This window comes from Microtus ochrogaster, chromosome 7 (genome assembly GCF_000317375.1).
Source record: "Microtus ochrogaster isolate Prairie Vole_2 chromosome 7, MicOch1.0, whole genome shotgun sequence".
Taxonomy (NCBI): domain Eukaryota; kingdom Metazoa; phylum Chordata; class Mammalia; order Rodentia; family Cricetidae; genus Microtus; species Microtus ochrogaster.
In genome coordinates, this window is record NC_022014.1 from 41108860 (window position 1) to 41131993 (window position 23134).

At 51.8% G+C, this 23134-nt stretch overlaps 1 protein-coding gene across 1 annotated transcript in view; it reads right to left on the reverse strand.

Moving 5' to 3' along the window:
• Galnt10 (polypeptide N-acetylgalactosaminyltransferase 10) overlaps positions 1-23128 on the reverse strand; it is a 136681-nt gene extending 113553 nt beyond the window's left edge. Inside the window, exon 1 of the mRNA XM_005350030.3 lies at positions 22938-23128. Within this exon, the coding sequence (XP_005350087.1) occupies positions 22938-23096 (159 nt within the window). The 5' untranslated portion in view covers positions 23097-23128. The remainder of the gene's footprint in view (positions 1-22937) is intronic.
• Positions 23129-23134: the final 6 nt, after the last annotated feature.

Below are 23134 nucleotides of genomic sequence, written 5' to 3' on the forward strand. Positions count from 1 at the left end.
CTCTGGGATGACAGGGAAAGCCGAGGAGGACTCTGGGATGACAGGAGAGCTAAGAGCTGGGGGAGGCCTGCAGGCCAGCTGAGAAGTGTCGGTCAGTAGCACAAGACAGCGGACCCTGCACTGCTCCTTGGAGTTGGAAAAGCCCTGCTCCTTCAGGAGGCCTGGAGCATCAGGTCTGGGTGGGGATGAGGCTGGCAAGAGGGGCATGGGAGGAAGGTTCCCTTCCTTCTACCCCTTCCAACATTTCGGTCCATGCCCAAGTAGGTCGGATAAATAGCACACCTTGAAGAAAAAAAGGATGTCCAAATACCAATCTGCAAACCACTGAGTTCTGAGCCGTACAACCTACCAGGCACAGCCCCCACCTATCCTCAGAGCCCCCACCTCTCCTCAAAAGCCTTTCAAGTACAAGCTACCATCTCCATGCAGGAAGAAACACTGAGGAATTTTAAATAGTCCACCCTCTTTCTAGTTTCTTCCTTGAGAATTCCCTAAGTTGTGACAGTGACAGGGTCGAGATCCAGACCTGGGCCCACCTAGCTGCTGAGCCTTCGTGGATAAAGGTTAAAGTTCATCACCCTGCTTGTCCCCCCAATCGACGTTGCTTCATTCAGGGGCAAGGGGACCCTCTCCACCTTCTCCACTGTCTGAGAGAGAGGACAGGCGCAGCAGTGGTCAGGGATGGCTGCCGAAAGGCCAGTGGACTTAGATGACAACTCCAAAGAGAAGGGGGCCAGAGGCGCCCATCCCCCAGCCTCCACAACAAACACAGGGAGGCAACAGGGCTCACATGCCACCTCCACGTAGGTCTGAGTGGCCAGAGGTGACAAGGAGACAGGCCGTCCTGGAATCTCTCCAGCGGACGCCTGTGCCCTTCACAGAGGCTGGAGGTGGGAGTGGGGCAGACGGAAGGGTGGGAAGGTGACTGAGGGAGGAGGAAGGGAGGAGGCCCGCGAGGCTGCACACTCTCCGGGAGGCAGAGGGCTAATCTATCCTTCATCCCAGCCGGTCGATACTTGTTGGGGTGATATTTGATGGGCAAACTGCCCACTAAGCCTCTGAGCTCACTGGGAAACAAATTGACCAGGAGGTAAAAGGTAAATGTTCTTATAATTACAGCAAGGCCACCTGGGGCGGGCGGAGGGTGCACCCCTCTCCGGCAGCCAAGGGAGGTTTCCTTCCTTGGGTCGATATATACAGAATGAGGGATTCATCCATGTTCTATTCACGAGTTAAAAAAAAAAAACCAAGGAAGCTTCTGGTACGTAGGACTTTCTTTTCTTTAAATCAGGTTGTTGTGTCGTCTAACACAGATAAAGCGAGGGAACAATGTCTGGCTCACAGAACCATTCAAAACCAGCAGCGGTGGCAGGATCAGGCCTCTCCGAAAAGCAGGCAGCCCTTCCAGAATGGAAGCCTCTTGCTTGGGGGGGTTTAAAAGCTGCCTTTTAGCATCAAAAAGTCTTAACTTTCAGATTTCTAAGGTTTACTGTGAAGGTAAATAAGGAGGGTTTGTTGTTGTTGTTTTGTTTTGTTTTGCTTTGTTTAATTTGTTGTTTTTTTTTTTTTGAGACACAGTTTCTCTGTGTAGCCCTGGTTGTCCTGGAACTCACTCTGTTGACCATTCTGGCCTCAGACTCAGGGATCTGCCTGCCTTCCAAGTGCTGGGATTAAAGGCGTGCACCACCACACCACATTTTCCACTCACTGATTTATTCCTTATTTTGTGTACACGTGTTTGTGCACGTGTGTGGGCACGTGCGTGCCAGAGGATAACTTGTAAGAAAGTTCTCTCCTTCCACCACGTGAGTTCTAGGGATGGAACGCAGGCCATCAGGATGGGCAGAGGGCCTTCACCCACTGAGCTGTCTTGTAGATCCCAACACACTCAGTTATATTCAGTGTTAGGAATTGAATCTAGCGCTCCCTGCATGCTAGGCAGGTGCTCTACCGACTGGATTACAGGGTCAGGGTTAGGGTATGTATGCATTTATTTTTGTACATGGGGTCAGCTCTACCTTTGCTCTCGGAGTAATCTTCAATTAGACAGGAGCCAAAATAGTAAGCCTGTGACTTGCAACACGAAAAATATGGGCCCGTGACACCTGTACATGATTTTAAAAATTAGCCTATTCCTTTCAAGAGAGCTAAGAGGAAGAGCATTCAAAGGCCAGTACGGGTACCCATGTGGGTTTCCAGCATCTGTAAAGTACTGTCTAGGATGACCTCCAAGGTCCCCCGGCTCTGGTTTCTGCTGCTTCTCTCACTATGACAGCCCCAACAGAAAGCGACAAAAGTCCCAGTGGCCGAAGCCAACCCAAAGAGAAGACAAGAGGGTAGATGTGACAGAAGGTGGCAATACCGTCACAGACACCAGTCAGCTAGGTTCCCCCACACCAGGGCTAGAGAAGTCACCGCAGTTAGAGCAGAGAAAAGCCTTCAGGTACCCATTGCTGGGGGCCCCACCCTGCCCTGGCCTAGGGCCAAAGCTGGCACCCTAATAACCCAGGAGCTGCTGGCAATAAAAAAAAAAAGAGACAGCAAATAAAAAGCCCTCAAGGAGTCATTTGATCCCTGCTCAGCAGGTCTTCAACCCACATTACTGTCTGCCTGTCCATTTAATAACTAATTAACTAATTAATTAGCAGGAGTGGGTGAGATAGGGCTTAACTCTGTAGCTCAGGCTTTGCCTGGGACTTGCAGTGATCCTCCTGTCTCAGCCACTGGGATGCTGAACTGATAGACTCAAACCACTGCCACCAGCACAGCCCTCTGCTGTCTCGGGGGCAAGGGAGAGCCTAGTTATGTCCCACATCTCGAAAGGACAGGTAGGGGTGACCCTGGAGCAAAGGAAAGGGAGGGGAGGCGACCTCCATGTCCTGAAGCTTCTCAGGCTGAGACTAGGTAGACCTGTGAAGGCCAATGGTCAGGCTACTAGGATCCCTTTCCAACCCAAACCAGATGGCGCTTCTCAAACAATCAGCAATTCTTTCAACATTTTAGTTAACGCGCACACACGTGTGTGTGTGTGTGTGTGTGTGTGTGTGTGTGTACACACGCATGCATGTGCACACCCACGTGGCTGTCTAGACATGCACTGGGAGGCCAGAGGTGGGCACTGGGTGTCATTCCTCGGTGGCACTCTATCTTCATTTCTGAGACAGGGTCTCTCATAACCCTCATAACTAGTCCAGGCTGGCTGGTCGATGAGCCCAGGGACCCGGCTATCTCTGTCCTTTCCCTCCGCTCTGACCACAGGGGTCACACCTACATGTACTATACCTGCTTTTTTTCCTTCCATTTTTGATGTGGATGGAGGGATTTGACTTCAGGTCCCATGCTTGCATGGCAGGCACTTGACCAACCGGGTCAACTCTCCAGCTCTGTTTCGGGGTTTTGAGACAGGGTCTCATGTAGCCCCAGTTGCCCTCCACCTCTCTGTGTAGCCAAAGGTGACTTCACTGTTATTATTTTTTTAAAATTACACCATGGAGGCATAATGGAAGTCACCTAATGTTTCTCTGTGAACGCCTTCTTGGTAATTCATGGCCTCAGTTCGACCCCTAACAGCTGTTTGCTTTCATCTTGGTGGGCCGGGCCTCTGAGGTTAGGGGCTGCCCTCCTTTCCCTTCTTTCTCTCTCTCCCCCTCCTCTTTCAGGTCTTCAGAAAGGCTCAGTTTCACAGGGAGCGGAGGGGGAAGGAGGTGAGAATCTAAGGTGAGTGTCACCTGAGCAGCAAAGCAAGAGGCTGGATCTGTTCCTGCCGCCCTGTGCCAAGACAGGCGTGGCTGGGGGAGCAGGGGGTACAACAAATCCCCTTTTCTTGAACTCCGTGAAGGTTGACATGGTACAGCTTTATTTTTAATTCTTCAGAGTGTATTTCTGAGACCAACATGGACACATCACTAGGGTCTAACTACAGCTCACTTCCAAAAGTTGTCCGTGTCTCTGGTAACATTCTTTACACCCTTTATTTTCTAGTCAAGAGTTTCATGTAGCCCAGGCTGGCCTTGAAATTGTTATGTAGCCAAGGATGGACCTTGAATTCCTGATCCTCCTGCCTCTACCTCCTGAGTGCTGATATTACAGGATCGAGACACCCTCCCGACACTATGCCCAACTTTACTTTTTTTTTTTTTTAAATTCTGGTCCAGGAGCATCCACCTCTGTTCACTCCTTATTTCACTCGTCAGGTTTGGCACGGGGCGGGCACTGTGTACAGCAGTAGGGATCAAATGGTGAGGGAGAGGACTGCTGCCCTTGTAATTTATAGTTAACAGCAAGACGAACTCATCAAACAACCTAAGTTTAAGACTGTAGAAACCAGGTCACGGAGCTATAAAGGGAAAAAAGATCCAGAAGTGGGGTGTGGGCCAGGAAAGTCCCACCGTGGGAAGGGACACCAGGCCTGAGATCGGTAAGGTGCAATCGCATCAACAAGGTGAACCGTGTGTGCAGGAGTGCTTTCGGTGTGTGCACACTTGTGTGTTGTGAGTGTGGCATGTGTGCCCGTCTGCTCTGTATGCTGTGCAGCGTGTGTGCACGTGCAAGGGTTGGATGTGTACATGGGTTTGGTATGCGCAATATGTGTGTGCATGTATGCTCAACTCTTTGCTGCATGTGTGCCTGTTTGGTGTGTGTGCATGGTGGATTTAGTGCTTCAGGTTTTTGGTGTGTGTGTGTTCATGGGTGTGCAAGCACCAAAAAAAGCACTCCCTGCAGTGAGGAGAACAGGCGCAGAGTCTCCACTGCAGGAGTGCAAGAGGCCGGTCTGCATTTAGTGAGGACAGAGGTGGGAAAGGAAGCGTAAGGAGGGGCCTGGGGCAGAGCCCGGGTCTCTGTTCTGGAGCAGGAAGTTGCTGAGGAGCTCTCAGGAGAGCAGTGGCATAATTTACAAATCAGAAGCAAAGTAATGAAAATAAGACAGGTCAACCAGCCCTTAGCTTCAATTCCCTAATCCAAAATGCATTTTTAATAACTTCTTAAATTAACTTGTTTAGTGACAGAGTCTGACCTGAATAGACATGGGCTTATTCGCCGTCTTTGTCTCTCCGCCAGTGCGTCTGTATTTCAGTCACAGAGGAAAACAAAAGCATTTGATCATGGGAGCCTCTGTCGACCCTCCCCTGCCCCCAGCAAGGCAAACGTGTACTGCCATGCAGGGCATCCTACGGTTGTTCCCAAACAGACGATACCCATGCCAGGGTTATACACTGAATGCTTCCCCAAGTTCATGCTCAGATTCTAGCTGGCAATTTGATGGTGTCTGGAGGTGGGCCTTGAGGAGGTAATCAGGTTACAAGGGTGGGGCCCCCATGAGAGAGATTAGCGCCTTTCTAAGAACAGACCCAGGGGCTCTCAAGCCACGGACGTAAGAGATCAACCACCTGTAAACCAGCAAGAATCCTTCCCAGGAAAGACCCCACTGGCACCCTGAGCTCAGATTTCCAGCTTCCACATCTGGGAGAAGTAAACACTCACTGCTTAAATCACTCATCTGTGGCATTTTATTATACTACACAAACCATGACAGCCATTTATCAGTTTGTTACCTTCTGGCTCCAAAGACTCCATCCCTGCCTGCCATGCAAAAAAAAAAAGCCTCTGCTCCTTTAAACCTGTTTCCTTCACAGTAAGGTGCAGGCTGTGGTCGCTAAAAGGGACTGATCAACACCACAGTACAGAAGGGTTTGCCAGGTTGGCTCTAACATGCTCGCTGGGCAGGCAGCAAGGGTGCTGCCCTGGGCACTGGATTCCTGCAGTAGGCAGATCTCCAGGTCCAGCTCTTACTGCCCACTTCTTCACTGGCATCCAGTACTAGCTGCTTCCCCAGCACCAACCCCGAGTGGCTTCCCAGCAGAACGCAGCTGTGACACACTTCACCTGAGTGTTCTTTCCTAGCACCCTAGCGGGACGAGTGGGGCCACTTACAGCTACATCTCTGACATGGAAGTGCGCACCCAGTATGGTCAGGAGGCCCATGAGTGGTGCTCGACCTCAGTCCTGGCCGGATGGAGCTTCTAGGATGTTCATTCCAGCAGCCCTGAGTCAGAGCAGGCCTGGAGTGGCAATGCTGTCTGTCACTAAAGGCCAGAGACTGGCCAGAGTGCTTTGCGTGTGTGAGCTCATTTAAGTCTGGTAACTGGTGGAGAGACAACAGGCAAAAAAACGCTTGCCAAGCAAGATGGCGGGAGGGAACCAACTCCACAAAATTGGCTTCTACACACGCACAATAACCCTGACAATAGCCCGGGGGGTTGGGGAGGGAGGCAGATTCTATTGTTGTGGCTCTTTTATTTAGTTTTATTTCATTTTTCCCATGGTGCTGGGGCTAGAACCCAGGACCTCAAGCACACAAGGCAAATGCTCAGCACAGAGCAGCACTCTTGGCCCTTCGTGCCCAGTTTAAACTGAGAGAACAGAGTAAAACACGCCACCCGACTCACACAGCAAGTGAAGTGCCAAGCAGGGGTTCGAACCCAGTCAAACCTGTGGCCTTAACCTAGAGTGAGACCAGGCATGGTGGCTCGTGCCTGGAATCTCAGCACTTGGGAGGCAGAAACAGGAGGATGAGGAGTTCCTTGGCTACACAGCCAGTCCCAGGCTAGACTAGGATATATGAGACCCTCTCTCCAAAACCAAAAGCAGCAGAAGAGGAGCTCAGCGGTTAGGAGCTCTTGTTGCTCTTCTAAAGTATCTAGATTCAACCAGCATCCTTGTGTAATTCCAGTCCCGGGGGATCTGACTCCATCTTCTGGTCTCCATAGGCACCAGGCACGCACGTGGTGCACAGGCATACAAACAGGCCAAACATCCATACACATAAAATAAAGTAACTTGCAAAACGAGGATTTAAAAGCCTGGGGATAAGGAAGTGAGATGGCTAGTTTGTACAATCTAGAATTATCTGTGGAAAGAATTTCAGTGAAGAATTGCATGGATGAGTTAGACCTGTGGGCACAACTGTGGAGTTGTCTATATCATGTTTTAATTGATGTGGGAAGACCCAGCTTATTCCCTGGCTTTAGGTCCCGGACTCCATAAAAGTTAAGAAACCGAAATGAGCGCTGAGCATCCATGTGTCCCTTCTCTTCACACTTGATCGAACACGTAATGTGACTAGCTACATCAAGTTCCTGGTGTAAGCTGGGCTTCTCTGCTATGAGGGACAGCAATGCAGATAGGATCCTGATCCCAAATAAACTCTCTCTCCCCAAAGTAGCTCTTTGTGAGGGGATTTTATCACAGCAACAGACAGGACAGTAAGGTGGGGAGGGGCAGAGAGGAGAGAGGAGCAGCCAAGGAGGCAGTCTGGGTCTGCTATGCATCATTTACTGTGCTTACTCCAGCACGGCAAGCCTTCTGTCCTAGGATGATGACCTGTCCAGTGGTCTAGCTGTCCTCAAGGACGGGGAAAGCCATCCTTTCCTCTTGGAATGTCAAGTGCTTAGCAGAGCCAGCCTGGGGCGCATCCAGCACTGAGTCAAAAGCCGATGAGTAGTGACTGACATGTTGAATGAAGCAGAATCCAGCTAGGATAGAAACTCCACAGACGGAGCCTTCAGGTCCTTTTTGTTTCCCTGTCTCCCCAGGGACAAAAACTAAGACCCCAGTTTTCAACTCTTAAATTGCAGGATGTTTGAAAAGCAATTCTGGCCATATGATTTTATGGCTGGGCACTCCTCTGCTACAGGAACTAGAAGACGGATCTTTCTCAATCATAGACCTGGCCCTGCCTGCAGGCCAGTCTCTCTCAGTCCAACACCTGTCTTTATTTCTCAAGGCCAAGTACCTTTGAATTTGGGAGGCCTTGAGTAACCCGTACATCCCACTGCTGCAGTGGGGGGGTGGAGGACTCCCCCCCCCACCCGCAATCTTTCATCCCACAATGCTGACTGTAATATTCCCCTGTCTGGAATCCCTCTGTTCCAACCCCAACTGTTCATTCAGTATAGGCTACCCTGCCTTATTCTTCTTGTAGGAATTAAGCCAGGGTTCCCTTCTTCGGCAAGCCTCCTGAAGATGGAGGCCAGACTCACTGGTTCTCACACACAAACTTATTATCATCCTGTGCCAGGGCTGCCATGGAGGCCCCTTGTAGTCTAAGGTTGAGACACGAGGCTCTGTGGGCCAGTCAGCTCCTCAGTGGCTGGAATACAGCCTGGGCTGTGAAAACAGTTCATTTCCCCATGCTTCTCACCCTCGGGTATTCGATGGGGATAATTACACTCTAGCCGCTGCTGGCGGACTGAAAAGACAAGGTAGCAGAGGGCTTCACACCACACCTGACAAAACAGCCAGCAGCGGGCACTGTCACCAACATCCGGAGCTTGGAGGCTGCAAGAGACAAGTCCTGCGCTGTAGGACTTGTCACGGGATCTGGACCCAGCAGGATGAAGGATCTGTTCTCCCTCCACCTCAGTATCTTTGCCTCAGTTTCCTCCTGCATGACCACCAGTCATCCTCCTCCCCAAACCATCCTAGCCTCCCGATCTCCCCAGCCCAGGAGTCAGAGTCTAAGATCCAGTGTCTCCTACTTCTCCAGACACACAGTTTTGGGGACTGCTGCCTTCCTCCCTGCTACTGGGAGAAGGTTCCCTTTCTGCTACCTGAGAGGCCCAGCCCTACTGCTATGCTCTTGGCCCTGGCCTGTATAAAAATCACCTCTTTACAGAAACCCTTTCTGACCTCAACGGTGGGGTCAACCAGCGCCCCACAGCAGGATGCTGGTCTCAGGGCAGCACCCAGAACCTATCTGTGCTCCCCTTTAGGCCAGGAGCTCTCAGGGCAGGGCCTGGTGTTTTGTATGTCACACACGGTAATTCCTCAAATCAATTTAGTGGGAACTCAGAGCAAAAATTAATGGCTGCAATCAATGTTGGAACCTGGGACAAAATGGACTGGTTGTATAGAGGGTGGAGGAGAAGGAGCTTAAGTGGGAGCGTGGCTTCAGTTAAATAACACATACGTGCAGTGTGACACGTTAATGTTCTCTCAGGAGAGAACCTTTCCCGTAAACTGAAAGGGGACAGAATTAACTGGAAGAGACTAGTACTATTATTACCTGTGGCTCTGGGAGTGCCAGGTGTTTCTGGCTGATGGTACCTCTGGGCTCCCAGGGCTCTCTTTCCTCTTTGTGTCTCTTCATTTCTGCCAATGCCTTCCCGTCAGTCATGGAGGGTGAAGGATGCATTCCATCCACTTCAGCACGGCCCTATCCTAACTGGACCCACCCAATTTCTATGAAAAGTCTTATTCTGAGGAACTGGGGCTTAGGAGTTTAGTGTAGGGCTTGCGGATATGTTAGCAGCCTCCTCCCCAATCCATCTGCCTGTTTATCTACCTCACAGGAGCTGTGAGCCTAGGAAGAGGCTGGCCCTGGCCAGCAGCCCTTCTCCCCAGAGATCTACTGTAGATCTACAAGATACTCAGTCCCACCTTAACAAACACCTTTCCCCATCACCTAAGAAGCAAGCAGGGGCCCAGGTGCCAAAGAACCACAGGAAAAATATCAGCTCAGCGAAGGCGTTTCTAATTGCCAAGAACATCTCAAGGGAATGCGTAAAACCCTCCTCAGGCAAGGATACCAACCAAGCCAGCCGCGTGGTTGAAGATGGAGCCTGCAGGAGAGAAGTGGGATCCCACCAGGGCTCCTCCAAGCTCTGCCAACAATCCTTGGCTGCTACTATGAGCCCACACTCTCAAAGCCCTCGCATCCCACCAGGGGAGAAGGAAGTCTGTCTCTCCCCCGTCTTTCCACAGGAAAGTGTGCAGTGTCTCCCAGAACTGAGACACCAGGGTGTTCACATGAGATGCTGGAAGGGAGTAGGAGGTAAGATTCAGCAGCCATGGCTCTGCCTCGAGGGTGCTCAGAGAGAAGAGCGTGTGCCATTGATTCACTCAGCATACAGTCTGAGCACCTACTGTGTGCTATGGCTGTGCGTGCAGCTTTAAGTAAGACAGGCAAGGTGCCTACCCCGACGGCGCTGGGCGGAAACATGACCCAGTCAATGGTTAAATGGGGCGGTGCAACTACTCAATGCTAAGGTGCAGTAGGGACAATTCCTTTTGGAGCAGTGACAGAGAAGTGGTCTCTCTGAGTTGACACTGGAGCGGAGACCTCAAAGATCGTGATCCAGTCATGCACTGGTCTCTGAGAAGAACATTCTATGTCCAGGATCATGGAAGAGAAAACATGCCTAGTGTGTTAAGACGTCCACCACGGCTGGAGTGTTGGGCAGGTAGAGGGGCCGGTCCACGGTGAAAGGTGACCAGGGACCAGACCAAGCGGGAACTTGAGCTGCATATACTGTGGGCATTGCCTTAGCAAGCTGTGGGGTTTCAAAGGAGGGATAGGAGCCTCTGAGCTCTGCCTATGACACATTCTCTGGATGTACCGACTGGACTATGATCTCACAGGAGGGCAGGGATATGATCTCAAAGAGGTGGGGCAGGCACCAGGTTGGGCATCAGCGGGAGGGAGTATCTGGTATGCACTGCAGCTCTCTGCTCAGCTGTGACAACAGGCCAGACCCACTGGAGAAGGTAGGGTCTCACTGTGCATCCAGAGCTGGCAGGACCCTCAGGACTCGTTCTCTCAATGGCCACAGCTTACAAATGGAGGAATGGAGGCACTCCATGGTTGGGAGTCAGCCCAAGGTCAGACAACTCCTGGTGGCTTCCACCTGTCAAGTGAGGGTTCTACTATCAGGAAGAGATCAGGAAGCGACCAAAGCAGGGGGCAGCAAACCAGAGCATACCTACTCCACATGCTGCCTGCTCCACAACGGAAGTTCTACTAGAACACAGTGCGTTCCCACATGGTGTGGTCATGCTCACACCACAATGGCATATTTTAGTAGCTGCGACAGAAACCAGACTGTCCACAAGCCCACGAGATCTCTTGACTGAAAAATTACCTGCAGATACAATGGCCATGTTTGGGAGCAGAACTCCTAGGGATGGAGGGAGGAAGAGATGGATGGAGGGAGGGGGTGCATGCTCACCTGCAGCAGTCTGGGATTCTGTAGGTTCCCAAGCCAATCGAACGCCTCCCCAGCCTCCCCAACAGAGTTCCTCCTGGGATGGCTCAGAAATGTGACTTCCCTTTGCTGGGCAAACCTAGGTGCCTGGGGTTATACAAAGTAGCAAGTTCTACACCCGCTTCGAAGAGATTCAAATTCCTCCTCGAGTGGTCAAGCAAGGCTTGCTGGTAAAGGAACAACTTGAGAAGAGGCAGAAAAGCAGAGCGGAGGGCAATTGAGACATCCTTTGACACCCCAAGCCATAGTGGAACATGGAGGAACCTGCTGAGGGAAGTGGGGTGAGCTCCCCATCACTGGGAGGCTCAGGTTAAAGATGGTGGCTCGGGCAGGAAGTGGCAACAGCCCAAGGGAGGGAAGCCATACCTTTTTGTGTACCCTTTAACTGCTGCAGAGAGAAAGAGAGAGAGCCTGACAATTTGGGTTGAAAGTAATCAAATGTTCCTTTATTACCTCCGGCTTGGCACCTGGCAGCCTTCTCAATGTCCCCCATTGTTCCCTGGCCCAGGCCGTGGCAGGAGCTGTCAGCTGTCTCTCCTACTGCCAGGGGAACTAGAGAGCAGCAGGATTCAGGCTGGGGATGGGAGGGACCAGGATCTGTACCCCAGAGGGCGAGAAAACTCCTCCATATTAGAGTCTGACAACTGTGCGGGGCGGGGGGTGGGGGGGCTATGGGTGGGAAACTGTCCTCCCCCTTCTAGCTGCACGCCGCTCACAAGCCAGGAAAGTCAGTCTCCATTTTACAGGCAGAGAGGTGAGATGACTCCCCTTGGGGTCAATCAAATTTGGCAGCTAAGAACACAGATCTGGGAGCCAGAAACCTAAGCAGAAGCACCCACTGTGGGTTTGTTTTTGCAGAGGCCTGGGGGTTACTTAAGTGTCCTAAGCCTGCTGTCCCATCCACACAGTAACAACAAGCAGAATGTCCCCCACCTGGGGGTCAGAGGGCTGGAGAAAGGTCATCACGGCACAGTGTGTCAAATGCAGGCTAACTCCATAAATAAATGATTGGCAATGTCTCAGCTAAGGAGCAAGGGCCGCAAAGACAGGGCAGGCTGTCAGGCCAGGACTGCGACCACCCCAGGCCAAGGCTCCCATTGACGCTTCCCCAGTTCCGTGCACTTACCACGGCGAAAGCCCCACACGATGTCCCTGAACTGTGGCCAACCCATCCAAGGGCCTTGGACTCAGGCTTGCATGGCTGCATTCAGCTGAACTGTCTCCCCCAGGATGCACCGGGAACCCCAATCCACTGCTCTCTGATGACTCTGGGGTGGCTGAGTCCCCTGTCGCTGAGGAAGCTGTCTTCACTATCCTGCAAAATCCTACTACATCCTGTCACTTTCCCAATATAGGCAGAGCAGGCCGAGAGCCAACACAGGAAGGAGAAAATGGGGAAGGCCGTGTCCACACAGCTGCTAACAAACTATCACCAACGATCCCCTAGCAACAATGAGGAAGTTTCACCAGACAGAGGGGAGCCAAGTTCAGGGCAAAGGACCCCCCCATGTGGGTGAGATATATATCTCATATATATAAGCTTAGATGGTTTGTTTGATAAGCAGGGACCACACACTTAACTGTTCCCAGTTGTCACCCTGGAGAGAGTCTGCGAGTTGGAAGGCGCAGCCGCGACTTACCTGCTCTCGGCCTAGCGTCTCGTCACAGAGTTTAAGCGGCTCCCATGACACTGATTCTTTGAAGGGCGAGGGACCAGATTTCAGACCACAGAGGGTGGCAGGGTTTGGAAAGCTGGAGGGAGATGGGGGCCTCTAGAGAGGCAGCTGCTGAGGGGCCCAGCGCATTTTCATGATACATCTGGGTCTGTGGCCAGACCCCAAAAGACCAAAAGTGAGAATTTTCCCTAAAAATATAAATTATTTAGCAACTTATTTTTTATTGTATCATTTTTCTCTGACAGTTTTATATATGTATACAAGGTAATTTGATCACATTCGCCTCGCAACTCCTCCCTCCCACCTTCATGTCTTCTTTTTTAATAACCCCAGAATGCAATCAGTGCTGCTCACTGGGGTGTGGGCTGGTCCACTGGAGCATGGACAGCCTATCAACAGCCACAGTCTCATGGAAGAACAGACTCTCCCCCCCACCAGCAGCCATCAATCATCTATAGGTCCTCAGCTAGGGGTGGGGCCTCAAGAGACCCTTCCCCATCCGTGCTGGAATACTAACTGGATTTATCGACTCGCTAACATTTAAAAACAATGACGTCTAGCCAACTAAAGGCCAATGCTGGACAAGTCACAACATACTGCTGGGTCAAACGTGGTCCATCCACCGGCTAGAATTCATTAGAGGATGCCTGGAAACTGGGGACCTGGGGTGGGGAGTGTGGCTTAGCTTGGTCCATGTACTTCCCATGCAAGCTTGAAGACCAGAACTGGATGCTGAGAAGCTATGCTTTAAAAAAAAAATCAGGGGCTGGAGAGATGGCTCAGTGGTTAAGAGCATTGCCTGCTCTTCCAAAGGTCCTGAGTTCAATTCCCAGCAACCACATGGTGGCTCACAACCATCTGTAGTGAGGTCTGGTGCCCCCTTCTGGCCTTCAAGCATACACACAGACAGAATATTGTATACATAATAAATAAATAAATAAATATTTAAAAAAATCAGTCTGTCTTTAATCCCAGCACTCAGGAGGCAGAGACAGACCGATCTCCGTGAGTTCGAGGCTAAGAGGCTAGCCTAGTCTACCAAGTGAGTTCCGGACACGCTCCAAAGCTACAGAGAAACCCTGTCTCGAAGAAAAAAAAAAGCCAGCCATGGTGACACACTTGTAACCCAGCAATGGACAGGAGGAGGCATGAGGGTCACTAGCTAGTCTAACCAAACTGGCGAAGCCCAGGTCTCAGTGAGAGACCCTGTCTCAAAAACCAAAGCAGACAATACTCAAAGAATGACATCTGAGGTTGCCCCCCAGCCTCTACATACATGTGTGTATATGTGCAAGTGCGCCCACACCCACTCATTCCCCACACACCTCCCACACACAATTAATGAAAAGCTTTTGAAGAAAACAGCTGTTAAGGCTTATTGTCAGTAGAATAACCAGGAAGTCAAATTACAGACCCCGGTGCACTGGCATCATTAACTGCTTGCTGACGTTAGGTAGCAAATGTAGAAACTAGTTATTTCACAAATCACACACACACACACACACACCCTCTGCGGTCAGCAGCTGACAACAATTAATACTCAGAAGGAAATAGGCAAGAAGAGACAGTTTCCACTCGCGCAGTGCGCCTGAGCGGCAGGAAGCCACACACACCTCCGCCAGATATTCCCCTCTAGGAAACTCCTTCCCTCTAACCCCCCCCCCCCCCGAGACCAACCCGCCTCCTGGGGAGACCCACACCTGCACACAACTGGAGGTCCCGGCTCTTAGGTGGTCAAAGGACCATGTCCAGTTGTGGTCCTCGTCCTGGCACTGCTACTGGGCACCCAGTGGAGGAGCAGCTTTCCAGAAGCAGCCGTCATCAGAAAGGAGCACGGGGTTTACGGCCCGCAGTGCTGACCCCCACCTTGTCCTTCTGCACGCCAAGGGAGGGGGCAGACTGGACTCAGCCCAATCACACAGACGGCGGCTTTAAAGTGATGGCTAGAGACAGAAGCAGCCGAGCCTGTTGCCCTCTCTGCTTGGCTGCATGGCTCCAGATATGTTACTGAACCTCGCTGTCCCCAGTCACCCCATTTTTAATTAACACCAGGACACCGTGACACAGTGTAGCATGCTCATTTGGGGAGAAGGAACTTGAGGCCTCAAAGGCCAGTCACGGTACCTAAGTCGGGGCTGTCAGACCTGGTAATGAGAGAAAACTGGTTCCCAGCTCCACACTGTCTCTCCTGACCTCATCCTTAAAGGGAGAGGCTCATGCGTTCTCCATGAAGCCACCCTTCCCTTGGGGCCCCTGGGTCAGGCACGTTGCCCGGATCTCACAGGTACAACCCCATCCTGGAAAGCAGTAGATGGCAGGCGCCCAGCCAGTCTGTGCAGCCCAAAGAGCATGCTAAAGGTCAGGGCTCAGACCGGATCAAGACCAGGATCCAGGCTCGGAGCCTGACCTGCTGGCATCTGGCACAGTGCCACTCTTCACTGTCCGACAGGAAAGCTGTGAGGAAGGCACTCCCAGGGAAGAGGCCTGCAAGAGGCCCTCACGTGGGAGTGGAGTAGGCCCAACAAGTGCTCTGCCTCCCAGATGTGGCAAAGAAAAGATGTGTGTGGGAAACCACAGGGTGGAAGCTCCTCCACATTTGAAGAGTTCATCCTTCCTAGGCTCAGGGGTTCTCAGCACCCTGAAGCTCATGGAAGCCAATGTAGTGATATTTCATTTGTATTTTAATACATGAAGCTTGCCTGAAGAGCAAAACAGCTGCGCTGATCAGCCTTACAGACCAGGCGGTGGTAACACACACCTTTAATCCCAGTAGTCAGGCTAGTTTGCAATAGAAACCAGGCAGCAGTGGTGCACGCCTTTAAACCCAGCACTAGAGAGGAACACAAGATGGGAGGAGACAGGATTCAGGCTCAGTCTCATTCTGAGGATTCCTGGAGGCAGGATCGCCATTTTTGGACTGAGATAGAGGTAAGAGCCAGTAGCTGGCTGTTTTGCTTTTCTGGTCTTCAGACTGAACCCCAATATTTGTTTCTGGATTTTTAGTAATTATACTACAAGCCACTCCTGAGAGCCCTGGCCAGTGGCTACTGAGAGAACCAGGCAGTTCATCCCTCAGTCCTCAGTCACTAATGTGAAAACACAAACTGGAGGGGTCTGGGCTGGTCAGAAATGATCACGTATATCTCACCAAAGAGCGCAGGCCCCCAGAAAGGCCTCCCACCCAAGCAGGCAGATGAGGAAAGGCTCAGGGAGAACTTCCGGGGCTAAAGTGATCAAACACACTTCCTGGAGGTGGCTGGCAAGAAGATAACCCTAGAAAGATGTCAGGGGCTTGAGTTCCTGCCCAGGTGGGAAGCGTGGAGGCAGCACTCAAGACTGCTTCAGGTTCCAGACAGTCAGAGAGAAGTTGTTCACACCGCGTTACCTCCCAGCTATGGCAATGCTCAGAACCTGCACCACCTCCACGAGGGCCAGACCGCCCTCCCAGAGCTCTCACTTCTCAGTGACAGCATAGCTTCCCACCCTCTCAGACACAGAGAGGCGAAGAAACCAGTCCCTACCCAAAGCCAGGTCAAGCTGAACCACAGCCACACATGCGGCTGTCAGGAGCTACAGCTCGGTGCTAAGTGCCGTTCTCAGGGCTTTGCGTGCAGTGACCTGTGACTTTCCTCAAAAGAAATACCAAGATAATTACCGTCACTCTTGTGACAAAGCCCAGGGATTTCAGGTGCGGACGTCGCGTGGTCCACCCTAGGCCTGGGGATTTGAATCAGGCTGTGGGGTGACAAAGCTGGAGTCTTTGTGACAGGCCATTCACAGTCTAAGAGAGCAGGAAAGGCCTATCATGGCATCACCCAGGGGCTTCCTGGGAAGATTCTGTCCCAAGGTAATATGGCCTCTCCCTTCTGCTCAGACATTCCTGACGGGCTAAGACAGGTCCTTTTTTCCTAATCAGTAATTACTGAAGGGCTCAACATCTCTCTCTCTCTCTGTGTGTGCGTGTGTGTGTGTGTGTGTGTATTATACATGTGAATGTCCAGCTGCGTGCACCATGCCCATGCGTGTGGAAGCTAGAACAGGACATGAACTGCCTTCCTCTACCACTCCCTATCTTATTGTCCTTAGGGTCGGTCACTCACTGACTCCGAAGGTCACTGTTTTGGCTAGCCTGGCTCTCTAGTGGGCTCTTAGAATCCAATGTCCTTGCCCTCATTACTGAGACACACACTGCCAGCCATGCCAGGCAGGCTTTTTATGTGGGTGCTGGAGATTCAAATCCAGGTCCTCGAGTTTGCAGAACGGAGCCACCTCCCCAGTCCCCAACACCATTTTTACTACCGCTGTTTTAGGTGAAGGAGTCTGTCCCGAGAAAGTGAAAGAGAATCCAGCGCCTGAAGCTCAGCTTTCTCTCAGGAGCAAAGGGAAGAAACCTGGGGCCTGCTTTCTTCCTTTCCCTCTGCTATCAACACTCAGCAGAGGGCAGCAAACAGAAACCATGAGGAGATAAGAGAGAGGAGAGCGCCACATGGAGAGAAAGCTACACACGCATAAACACACACCCACCCACCGCAGCAAGCGGAATTGTTTAGCTTCCTCTAGCTTCCAAAGTATGAACACTCCGCCTCCTCCAGTGAACAGGGCCAGGCAGAAAAGAGTCGAAGCTGAGGAGACACAAGTTCTTTTTTCAGCTTGTGAAAAATACGCAGTGGACTGGATTTCCATGTGGGGAGGAAGAGGGCTGCACTCAGGACATGAAGGAGGCCGCAGAACTGGCGAGATGCAATTGGAAGACGGCTCTTCACCTTCCACACTGCGTTGCCAAAAATCTGGGCCCCAGCCTCCCCAGCTGCAGACAAGGCCACACTCCGAATCTCGGTCCAAGATGCACAGGGCTGATGGGAGTACAAACTCACAGGCACAGATTCCGCGTGTGAGGGTGAGTCCAGGGGGGTCAAGAGGCGGGGTCCTGATGACTGAGTCCAGTGCCTGGGACGATGCACCCGGACTCCGGGTAGGTGTGCTAGCTTGAGATCTGTTCAAGGTCCCCCTCGCTCCTACGAGTGTTCAGACCCTTCCGTGGGGAGCAGCTTTTCTCCCACCCCTTGCTCCAGCATGGGCGGAGTCTACCTGCAGATAGGTGGTTGTGATAGCTTCTGAGCATGGCAACCCTACAATGGGACAGGAGGACCAGCAAGGGCTCATAAAAAAGATGGGTTTCTTCTCTCATCTACACAGGCAACTAGAGACAGACTCTCCCAGGATTATGTCTAGGTCCCAGGACTCGATCTAGGTCAGAGCTATCAGAGAAAAAGCAAGAGAATCCAGATCACACAGTACTTAGAACCACAGTGGTCCCCGGAGCCTGTGAGGTTCTGTATCGTTTCAGGCTGATCCGCTGTTATTCAACATAGATGCAGAAGAGGATATAAGGAGGCTCTAAGGGCCAGTTAGTTCTGTCTGCTGTAGACAGTAACGCTGCCACATGCCTTTGAATCTGTCTACCCCAAGCGGGGTCCCTTCAGGGCCTTCACATTTAATCCATTTTATTTGCTGGCCTCCAAGACTCTGCCAGATCATCTTGGCTCTCAGGGGAAATAATCGCAGAGGAAAAGCCCCTGCTGTGAAACGGTTCGTGGACCTCAGAGCACTGCATCCCTGCCTGCGTGCCTCCTGGGAGAACCTGTTTAAGTGATCGCCCCCTCTGGGACCCCGGGTTCCATCAGACAGAAATGAAGGAGGTTGGACTTGATGTCCTATGAAGCCCCCTGCCTGCTTTGACACTGTACATCATTCAACAAACACATTCTACCCTCCTGTCTCCAGACATCGGAGGGCAGGGAGGCTACCGGAGAACCTGTGGGAACTCCTACCTGTAGAATCTTCCTCCTGGCCCCACTCCACCAGACATGAGAGCAGGGGTTCTCTGGAAAAACCAGATTAGTATACGCACTCTCTGCTTCCAGACTCGAGACATCCATGGAAGATGAGAAAGACTGGGTAGCTATACAAAACACAGAGGCCACGGTGAGGAGCAGTGAGTTATTCAGGGCTGCCTTCACCTCCAGATGCCTTTTATAAAGCCACAAAAGACATCCTGGATGCCACCTCTGAAGAAGAGTCGGGAGGTAGACAAGGTACAATTAGCAAGCTCGATGGTTATCTTTTAAATAGGCTTTCCCATTCCTCGCTCCATTATCTGTAATCTGTCACCAGAGCTAACACACAAAAAGCTGCCTGTGAGAAGAAGCTAGAACTCGAACAAAACGCCTAAGTCGGGGCTTCAGCTTGACTCTAGACCGTTCCTACATATGCTTCCAAACTCCTGGGACCCTGGGATGACACGATCAGAAAAGCCACAACAAAACATCTATTTCCCAGTTCACAAATGATGCCAGCAACCCCACTTGAGCAGCAGACGGAGGCCGAGTCTGGGATTTTAGTGGTAAAGATGGATCAATAGTGTCTGCCCTGGCCATGGCGGGGGCACCCTAGGTGGGGAAACATCATGATGAAATATATTTGCCTCTCTTCTTTCTGAATAAACACACATTTCACAGGTGAGGACTACAAGAACCAGAGAAGTTAAACCAGAGAAAACCGAAAGTCAGACCTCTCCCAGGCTTTCCTCTCCGTACAGTGGGTCCAGGAGGAAGAGGAGCAGGCGGAGGCAGATTTGCTTTCATAAGTCAAGAACCCTTCCCTGGTGGCATCGGGTTGCATCTGGGCAAGCTGACAGAGAAGTGATTAGCAGACTCAGGGATACCAACCCCTCCTTGGAAAAGTAAAGAAACCGCTCTAGACCGCATTTCCGCGGTATTTAACTTGCTGACGGGGAAGGTTCTGCTACCAGGAAGACTGAAAGGGGGGAAGGTATTGATTCCGGGTATCCCAAGAACAAAGTTCAGCTCTGACACAATGAGGAAAATCCTGAGACTTGAAAATCATATCCATATCCACTGGTATTCCACGATCCCACCCATCTCTGCCATGACCCAGGGAAGCCATTTCTCATTAGAGAGCCTGGCACAGAAGTGGGGAGGAGCTGCACCCAGATTCCTACTGTGGGATTTTAAAAACCAGTCCCCAGGCCTGCAAGATGAAACGAGTGCTAGAATTAAACCAAGATGTCAGGCTGACTAGGGAGTGGGAATGAGAAGGATCCCCCAGTTAAAACAAATATGGCCTCGAGGCCAGCTTTCCTGACTGAATCTTGCAACTTTCGGGAAAGCCAGATGTGTGACCAGCTAGACTCTGAGCCCATGCTGTGTGCCTTATGAACCCAATGTCCTGCTTGGCCGCTCCTGAGGCTCCGGGATGAGGCATCAGGTCAAAGCATCAGAGGACTACTCAAACCAAGGTAAGGAACCTTACAGAAGAGCTACTAGACTATCTCACGGGGATAAAATCCCAACAGTTGTTTTTCTAGAGCAAGGGCTCAGGTAGCCCAGGGTGGCCTTGAACTCTTGAGTGCCCTGCTGTCACCTGCTAATATCTGGAATTACAGATGCGCACTACCAGGCAAGTTTATATGGTGCTGAGGATTGGTCACGAGCAAGTACTCTATCAACCCAGCTACATTCCAGTCTAGAAAGATCACAGCCATGCTTGGGGATGGCACGCAACAGTGACAGAGTAACAAGTGCTTAGCACCGTCCCAACAATACTGGGTGCTGAAGACTGTTTCCCGGCTAGCCACTTGACAGACTCCCTGAAGGCTCCAGACACGGAGGGGTGGGAGAAGCCAGCCTCTTTCCTGGAGGCCAAGTGACATTCAGAAGAGGGGCTGGAGGGCTCTGCATCTGCAGGAGAACGGAGCACAAAGAGGCTGTGTGGAAAACTGGCAGAGTGTTCTAGAAAGGCAGCCCATGAATGCTGAATCCCGCCGCACCTACCAGGGCCCATCCTTGGGAAACAGCTCCCATCTACAACTCCCAAGAAGCAAGGATAATCACACAGCAGCCCTCCCAAATCTCTTCAACGTCTTCCCCTTCTCTCTATGCCATATTCCAAGAGGCAGACAAAAAAAACTGGAGAGCCGAGAGGTCCAGGCAGTGCCTCTAAGAGGCACTCGGTAGCTGCTCCTCTCTCTCTCTCTCTGCCCAAATGGTGGCCTTACTCCATCAATACCCTTTTGCACAGTGAGTAATTTACCGTGAAAGCTAAGGCCAAACTGGCAGTTAACCTTGACCTCCCCGTTACACATCTGGTTCTATAGAAAATGAAAATTAGGATGTCTTTGGACTCCATAGCAAGTGAATTATGTGGGCTCTCTTCAGGCAGAGGCAGAATGTCAAGAGCTATTTTGGAACAGGTCACAGCTATTCCACAAGAGAGTCTGCACCTGGTTGGACATGCCCCCTCACCCCCCAGCCAAGGCTGTGCCCAGCAGAGCATCCCAAGATAGGAATGCTATAAGGGGCCTCAGGAAAGGAAAAAGGAGTGGTCTCTCCCACTCCTCACGCGTACAGACAGCATCACAGAATGTTGGCATCAAATCATACACATGGAGCAAGCAAGGCTCAGAGAGGGAGACCAGACTCATCAACACACAGCAAGTTAACAGTTGAGCTAAGAACATGAGTCTGGCCTCCTGCCACTGATGCCACATGGGGCAGTAACAGAGGAAAGAGATTTCCCACAGGAAAACCCCACTCAGACAAAGAGCTTAAGGAAGAGAAGTCAGAGTTTGCCAAACAGTAAGGTCTACCAGATAGCTAGATCACCCAGACTTTGGGATGATTCACAAACTACCAGAGCTACGAGCCAGGTTCAAATCGATCTGTTCTGTAGCAAAAAGTCCTCCGTGCCCCCAGAAGTCAGAATGCCCAGATGGCAGCCTAACACTAGAAGGGAATGGGTTAAAGCATCGGTCTAAAAAAGTCAGCCTCGCCGGGCGGTGGTGGCGCACACCTTTAATCCCAGCACTCGGGAGGCAGAGGCAGGCGGATCTCTGTGAGTTCGAGACCAGCCTGGTCTAGAGAACTAGTTCCAGGACAGGCTCCAAAGCCACAGAGAAACCCTGTCTCGAAAAAAAAAAAAAAAAGTCAGCCTCCTCCCCTGAAGCCAGTCAGCAGTCAGTCAAGGCTGACCCTGACCCACAACTTCAGGCAACTCTGATATGTCCCACTAGAGGAGACAATTCAAGTATGCCTGCTCTTGCCAGGAGCTGGGGTAGAAAAGCTGGGATGGTCAGAGGAAAATGACAGCGCTTATCTATGCCAGGAGGCTGCCAGTCCACATCCACACACACACGTGTGTACATACAAACACACACGCACAACTGTGAAGAGGCAGACCGTCCCAATTTTGTCTACAATAATCACATCTCAGTACAAAGAAGGAAGGCTGGAGGTCTTCTATGCTGGAGGCACTGGGCACCTGTAGCTCTGTGACATTTGGAGAGCTCTCTACCAGGGCATCTCTGTGACTTCTGGGCTCCCCCAAGGACCAAAGGCGACAAATTCCAGGACAGGCACTCCCTACCGGACCTCCTCTGAGGCAAGGACTCAGTATTCTCGAGAGGCACAGAATCCGATTGAAATAGAGGCGGGGTGCAGTGTGTGTTGCAGGGAGACGGCTCGCACTAGCTGGTCTTACAGAGGATGCAGGTTGCAGGTTAGATTCCCAGCACCCACATGGTGATTCAGAGCTATCTGTAACTCCGGTTTCAGAGGGTCCTATGCCTTCTTCTGGCCTTAGTGGGCACCAGGCACACCTACGGTGCACACATACATGTAGGCAACACACACATATGCATTAAATAAGCAACAAACCAAAACAGAGGCTCCAGGTGGGAGACCTAGAGGAGACCCAGGCATCCCTGTGTAGACGTCAAACCAGGAAAGGTCTGGTAACACTAGAAATAGCCGGTGAAGATGGGGGCTAGGGGCAGAGACAATTTGAAGAACACAGACAAGAACAGCCAATATCCCCATTCCTACCGACAGAAGGAACAATCCTGGGTGGCACGGAGATCCAGGCAGGATCCTCCAAGGAAAGAGTTGAAGAGGCCAGGAATAATAGACGGCAAAAAGAGGAGCGGGGTCAGCCAGAGAAAGGGTCCAGGGCTGAACACTGTTTTAGGCTGGAGTAGGAGCCTGGATACGTCTTTCACCTTCCCAGAGCCTCGATGTTCCCATCCCCAAAACGGGAAGCTCTGCTTCGGGGCAGACACGCAGGGCACGTGAAGCAAGGAACTGCAGGCTGGGAGCGAAATCGGAGAGAGGGTGCTCCCCACTCACGACCGCGGACCACTCACCTGTACCACCGCGGGGGCCACTGCCACTCCTGATCCCCCAGGGCTACCGTCGGGCTGCCGCTCGCGGTACAGAGCCCAGAGCCCCACGTTGGGCAGGAGGACCAGGGCCGCCAGAGCCAGCGCCACCGCCTGCAGGAGCCGCTTCTCTTTGCGCCTCATCGGGGCCGGTCCGCCCCGCCGCGCCCCGCCGCGCCCGC